The sequence below is a fragment of the Acanthisitta chloris genome, unplaced genomic scaffold, assembly GCF_000695815.1.
Source record: "Acanthisitta chloris isolate BGI_N310 unplaced genomic scaffold, ASM69581v1 scaffold30622, whole genome shotgun sequence".
Taxonomy (NCBI): domain Eukaryota; kingdom Metazoa; phylum Chordata; class Aves; order Passeriformes; family Acanthisittidae; genus Acanthisitta; species Acanthisitta chloris.
Genome location: NW_008661649.1, coordinates 68,088 through 75,206, shown reverse-complemented (window position 1 = coordinate 75,206; position 7,119 = coordinate 68,088). Strand labels below are relative to the sequence as shown.

General features: G+C 40.8%; 1 protein-coding gene across 1 annotated transcript in view; it reads right to left on the bottom strand.

Moving 5' to 3' along the window:
- Positions 1-1,135: 1,135 nt before the first annotated feature.
- The window catches only part of WASF1 (WAS protein family, member 1), a 31,508-nt gene continuing 25,524 nt past the window's right edge, over positions 1,136-7,119 (bottom strand). The window contains exons 6-8 of the mRNA XM_009070308.1: positions 6,223-6,402; positions 3,707-4,344; positions 1,136-2,045 (exon numbers count right to left, since the gene is read on the bottom strand). Of these exons, the coding sequence (XP_009068556.1) occupies positions 1,888-2,045; positions 3,707-4,344; positions 6,223-6,402 (976 nt within the window). The 3' untranslated portion in view covers positions 1,136-1,887. The remainder of the gene's footprint in view (positions 2,046-3,706; positions 4,345-6,222; positions 6,403-7,119) is intronic.

Here is a 7,119-nt window from a genome sequence, read left to right as displayed (position 1 = left end):
CATGCAGCAGTGCTTCTGGCATATTTTCTTTAACCTTACAATGAGCAGTTTTAAGAAGGACACACACTTTGAAATTTACTGGAGAATGGCAGAACAAACCAGATGGTGCTACTGTGAAGGCAATGATCAAAGAGAGCAGGGTACAGAGAACTGCATCCATAGCTGTAAAGATGCAGATTCACAAATTGTGGTGATGGTTTTTCTCCCACAAATACAACAGAGGCATTACTGTGGCAGTGGCAAAAGTCTCCAGTATTACAGGCCACGCACAGAATTGCGTTGGGGGCTGAGATGGTGACAGTGAAGTTGAAGTGTTGCTGTGCAGAATTCCTAATCCAGTCTGTACCTCTGGAGTTTTGCCCAGTCCCAAGTGTAGGCTGATAACCACACGTCCCTGCAAATTGTTCTGTAGCCTGTAGAACATATCATGTTCCATCTTCAGAAATCTCATTCTGACTTTCAGGACTTATTTTCCTCTATTATACAATTCCATCTTCCAGGAATGAGAAGGCAAGGTAAGAGTGCTCTTGCACTCTCTCATGCTTCCTTTCTCAATAGGCTTTTGACTATGTGCTCAGACTTGAAGGAGTCATTCCAGGGAAGAGAAACACAAAAGCCCTGGCACAACATGCACTATAGTGCTAAACAGCACTCAAGAAATGACTTTGCAATATCACCCATGTTCTATGTCATCGTTCATTAACCATGACTTTGACTGCTACATCTCCTCAAAACACACTGATGATAAAGGCGTTTTTTTAAAAAAACACAACTCTAAAGCACACAAGCCACAAGCTCCCAATTTTGTGTTCACATTTTTTAAAAAATAAAGATCACAAAGCCACAAGCTCCCAATTTTGTGTTCATATTTTTTTAAAAATTAAGATCACGGTAAGATTTCAGCTTTTCTTTTTTTGGGTAGATGTTCATATAGGTATCATTTAATACCAGTTTTCTTGTTTAATATGTGTCCTTAGATCAAGTGCAGAATACTTACTGTAATTCTGTGGAAATCAGATTAAATCCTTGAAATCCAAGGATCCGTCAGGTATAGCAGAGATTAAATCCTTGAAATCCAAGGATCCCTCAGGTATAGCAGAGAAGAACAGGCTTCATTGAAAAAGCAACACCCAGGAACATTTAAAATGAACCATTTATTAAATCAAACTGTTATTTTAACAGTTACATAAGTTACACAGCATGTTTAAGTCAAAAGATTTCACAAGGAAAAAAAAAATTAAACTTTTATTATGCAGGCAAAAATAGTACCACACAATATGTACCTGGGAGGGAAGAAGGGAAGGGGAATCTCTAAACATTCAAATAAGGCCATAATTATTTCAAAACAACAATAAAACAATAATAAAACCCCCCAAAAGATCCATTTTCTTTTCAGTGTGTTCAGTGCTGCTAACTATATGTACTTTTAGTGTACAGGTGAAATCGAGGCAGTGATGTCTTGATAGCTAGGTTTAATGTTTAAAAACACTATTGGAAGTGGAATAAGGCTCATTAGTACATACAGCTGCCCTTGGAATGTCAATCTCAGTTGCCTTCATCAACCTAAAATTCACAAAGTGCACAGTTAGGATATGCCAAAAAATTGAAACTGCTACTCTACCAACAGCTGCCCATGCTTAATACTTAGTGGTCTATTGGAACAAAGTATGTTCTTTCAAAAAAGATGTGTAAGAAAAGCCACTGTAAAACATTTAGTTTCAAAGATGCACTAGGAGCTTTTTGTAAACTGAAAAGTAGAAAAACATGGATTAATCATGTAAAGAAAAGAATACAAAAAACACTAGAAATGACCATCAAACTTTCAAAGAACAAGCACCACAATGGACATTAGCATTCGATTTTGCAGTGTACAGCAATGTCATCATTTCACTCTAGCCAATCTACTTCATCAAATTCTGAATCATCTTCTGAATCACTGTATTCCACAGCAATGCGACGGGACAGTATAGTGGCAACGTCGTTCTCGATGCGCTCGTGTTTAGCTTCTTGTTCACGTTGCTCTTCAACTTTGCGTAGCTGAATACCTAAAGAACATCAAATCACAAACACGTTACTCTCCTCCTTTATCTCTGGAAATATTCTTAGCTCTTGATTCACAAAATGCTTTGCAAGCAAAAATGAAGACCGAGGACACTGTCCCTCCTCAGACAGAAATTCTCTCAGCGAGCTTTTAGAAAGGAATGTCAGAATTGCAGTGGCAGGTTGGATCATGAGTCCTTCTACTATAACATCCTGGGTCTGATTTCCCATTAAAAATACACCCATATTTTTAGTGCCACTGCAAGTGATTAAGCCATTTTGCTATTTGCGTTTCCAGACACATTCTATCCTCTCTCTCTTCACAATTTCTTTCAAAAGTTATAGCTATTTGAGTATCCTAACAAGACAGGAGCTCCAGTAACCCTGTTTTTATCCTGCAATGATCTGTTTTGGGATGAGGTATTACTTAAAGATCAAACACAAAGGAGAAGTAACAGACTGACAGTATGAGAAAGTTAAACCCAGTAACGTAGTTAAAACCATGACAGACACTATATACTTTGGCTTTATACTCACAACATCTCAGACTGACACAGACTAAATATGACCTACATCCACTGCTTAATATTCTATGTTGTCAACTGACAGGCAACCCAAGTACAGGACATTCAGTGGAATTTAAGCTGTGGTAAGTCGAACCTTTGTTTCTTGGGAATGACTTGGTCAAAAGCACATTCAGCAATCACCAAGATGATACCAGCAGGGTCTCCTTTCTTAGGTACTTTGCTGACATCCTCTGTGAACGTTCACACACCCCTACTGTACTCAACTCCTGGTGATACTTTTTTAGATTCAATGCTCTTACGATTCATGTGCATATAGATGCTGTAAAAAAATATTTCTGATTACTATTATAGCCTATCTGCTGAGATGACAGGACCATACAGGCTCTGTGCTGTGCTGGACACACAGGGGAAAATCAGAAGAATGCAGTAACCATTTGAGAGAAGTTAACTATTCAGAGATACCTCACTGTCAAACAGCAGCACTCACTGTGCAGTGGGGATTTTTCTGGCCATGGGGATATAAGCTGACAGGTACAGCTTGTACACACAGCTCCTTGCTAGATCATCAGGAACACAGCACCTTGCAGCTCTGCTGATTACTTGCCAGGGGCACCTTGCAATGTAAGGCAGCACTGAGACATGTGGAGATTAGATACTGAACAGCCTTAAGTCTTCAGCAGTGATTTCTGAACGTCACTTATGTTGCTGTAATACACTGACATATGATCAAAATTCCAATGCCAACTGATCTGTTCTGCTTTTACCTAATAGTCTGTGAAAAACAATGGGTTTGTCTTCTATGCAATCTGTAGGTTATCAGAAATAGCTACGTTTTCAGGTAAAGAGAAATGAAAAGATAATCTCCACAGATAATCTACAAACACGTGTACTTTATTTTCTCAATCTAACTTCCACAGAGAACCAGTTTTGCCATCCAAACTAAACATCTGATAAGTGCAATTACAAACTGGAAAAAACCTGTCTACTTGGTAATGCTATAGAGAATAAAAGGCAGAAACAGACTTAAGATGCAATCCTCTAACTTCTGGGACACGGAGTATATTCCATCTCTCAAAGCTAATGTGCATTTAGCAGGTTTCTGAGGCTGTTCTTTTTGCCCCCTAACAGCCAAACTTTACCTTTTCGTATTGCTTCCAGCAGAACACTTCTAGCATCGCTGATGACAGGGAGAGTTGAGGGATGGCGCTTGGGCTCAGGAGCAGGAACCACTTGGGCTGGTGGAGATGGAGGCATTACGGGGGCATGAGAGCCAGGGACAATGGTTGTGGCAGGTGGGTGCAGAACAGGAGGAGGGTGAGAAAGGGCTGCGACCGTGACAGGGGAGGAGGGTCGAATGCCAGGAGGCGGCAAGGGGGGAGGTGGGGGTGGTGGAGGAAGTCCCTGTACTTCAGCTTGTGGAGGAACTGGGTGAACAGGTACAGGTTCGCACACTTGGGCAGCTCTAGTGACAGGTGGAGAGGGTTGTGCAAGGGGAGGAGCAACTGGAGGTGGAGCTGGATGTAGAACTCCAGGAGCTATCTGGAGAGGAGCTGGTGGAGGTGGCACAGCCGGGGCCTGCAGAGCAGCTGTGGGAGGGGGTGGTGGAGGTGGGACTGGGGGTGGAGGGGTGGAAGTCATTGCAGCTCTTAATGATGAAGTTGACAAAGCAGATGGAAGAGGTGGTGGTGGTGGTGGTGGAGGAGTTGGGCTCACAAACACTGGTGTTCTGCCTGTTGCTGGTGACTGCGGACGATTTTCTACCAAGCCAGTAGTGGAACTGAAACATCCAAGAACAGAACAAAGTTGTTAGAGCTAGAGTGGAAAAATAGTCATAGATTCACTTCTGCAACTTCAGAACATTGAACTCTGGGCATCAAAGAGCATTATGTACTACTATGATGATTTCAAGGTATTCATACCTAATATACAAGGAAATCTAATTTTCAGTATGGAGCATGCATCAGTTTTCCAACAGACCCAACAACTCAAATGCAGCTATTAACCAAATTTATGTTCTTACACAAATTTGCATCTTTAGCAAAGGTTTCCTAGATTAATATAATTCTTCCCTCCTGTCCCTAAGTAAATCCAAGTAATTTTTCTGAAGGAAACTAGCAGTTGGTTAACTGCTTTGATTCAGAGAACTTCAAAACCAAAACAGTACAAGCAGTGATGATGAGTTAGATTTGCAATATGTATTTAAGATTTGATGACACAACAAGCAAGGTCATCAATTCTATGTACAGAGAGGTATAGTTATATGCTAGATACTCATTATTGGGCAGTGAATAGGTGAAGAAAACAAAAGGGAACAGTAAAATTATTTCCCTGAAAGACCACTAGAGGATTTCTTTTAGCAGCTGTGGAAAATTAATCTCAAGAGTTATACATTTTTGAGTACAATCGTCTAAACTGTAAAAAGTCATTCTTTTCAAGAGATTAACATCTTGCTGATGTAACAACTGCATCTGAATTAACCATCCTCAACTCTAAGTTGTATGTACCTGACCATAAAGTAAGATTTGGGGGATAAAACAACAAGGAAGTGACAACAAAACTTCACTCTGGAAAATATTGTACATATGTATTCAATTCTGGAAAGGCACAAAGAAATAGAAAATAATAACACTTTGGGGTGGAGAGGGAAGCACTTGCAACTTAACAAATGTGATGAATATATAGTTTTGACAGCTGATTGCCTTACTCTGATACATCCTTTCTGTGACACATTTGAGTCAACACTGTGCTCTTATGGCTAAGGAGGCCAATGGAATCCTGGGATGCATTAAGAAAAGAATTGCCAACAGGTCTAGGGAGGTGATCCTGACTCTCTACTCAGCCCTTGTGAGGTTACACCTGGAGTATTGTGTCCAGTTCTGGGCTCCTCAGGACAAAAGAAACATGGAGCTCCTGGAGCAGGTCCAGCAAAGGGCAAGGGAGATGATGAAGGGACGGGAGCACCTCACTTATGAGGAAAGGCTGAGGGAGTTGAGGCTGTTCAGTCTTGAGAATAGATGACTGAGAGGGAACCTCATTAATATATTCAAGTACATGAACAGGAGGTGTCAAGATGATGGAGCCAGACTCTTCTTGTGGAAACCAATAAAACAAGAGGTAACAGGCAAAAACTGACACACAGGAAGTTTCCACCTGAACACAAGGAAGAACTTCCTTCCTGTGCAGCCTCTAACCACTGGAACAGGTTGCCCAGAGAGGCTGTGGATTCTCCCTCACTTGAGGTACTCAAGAACCATCTGGACACAATCCTGAGCCATGTGCTCTAGGATGGCCCTGCTTAAGCAAGGAGGTTGGACCAGATGACCATTGTGGTCCCTTTCCAACATAACTGATTCTGTGATTCTCTGATTCTCCCTTTCATGTAGGGTGAAACACAGCTTAGTTGTACAATTTCCCAAACTCCAAAGCTATGTCCTGAGATTCCAAGATCTTTCACAGAAACATTTTCCACACAGTTATTTGTCTTGCCATTTAACAGGAGGTGACACAGCTGCAGTATTAATGGCAAGGTGAGCCCTGACCCCACATTGGCTCCCTGCAGGATTTAGATGCTGGAAATAATACTAACAACTATTAGTGGGGTGGTGGAAAACTAAAATGCCCCAATGAATCTGCATGTGGCTTGACCAGTTTGTACCTAACACACGGAGGCACAGGTTTCACATCTCCTGCTCCATGCATTGGAGGTGGTGGTGGTGGTTCATGTGGTCTGACCAACACTCGCTCCTCGGCTCGGTTCAGAAGTTCAGTCATCTGGCTATAGGGTAACGCAGAAAGCGAGTATGATCCATCCATATGGTCCACATATGCTTGAGATCTGTAAAAAAACCAGTGAAAAATGATCCAGTGCAACCTTTAGTAAAACTATCAGTGCCCTCGGCTACTGTTCTATACTTCAGTCTGATTTTGAATACAAGTATCTTCTCTGCACTAGTGATCCATGTTGTATGTCATGGCTTTTCAATAATTGATCCCCTTTCCCTGTCATTGCTTCAAGCAGCTCGAGGGTTTGATTTTGACAGGTATATCAGACAATTTCTACAGTATGTGTGTGACCTTAGTGTTTATCAGTCACATTATTTTGAGTTAAGGGAACACAGCAATACAATCAGAAATACTCTTACAGCAGTCATAAAACATCCATCAATGTCACAATGGCAGAACCTACAACTGAATAATTTAGCTGAACTTCTGTCAGAGGATCTATATTCCAATACACACAGAACTCACTAATTTAATAGACATAAGCCTCAATAAATATTTATTATTGAGTAGCAGCAGTAAATAAAGATGATTCAACATACTTGTTAATGACAACTTTAGACATACCTCATGGATCTGATCAGTCAGGAAATTTTAATTAACTAGTCAATTACAGATTTATTTTTTTGTAAAGACAATTCTATTAAATTCAGAGCAAATGAAATGTGTTTGCAGAACAGTTTCCAACAAGTAATGATCTAGACTTCCACATACTGCCACCACTGTAGTATCTAAGCCTATTAAATTTTCAGGGCTGAAGATCTTACTCTGT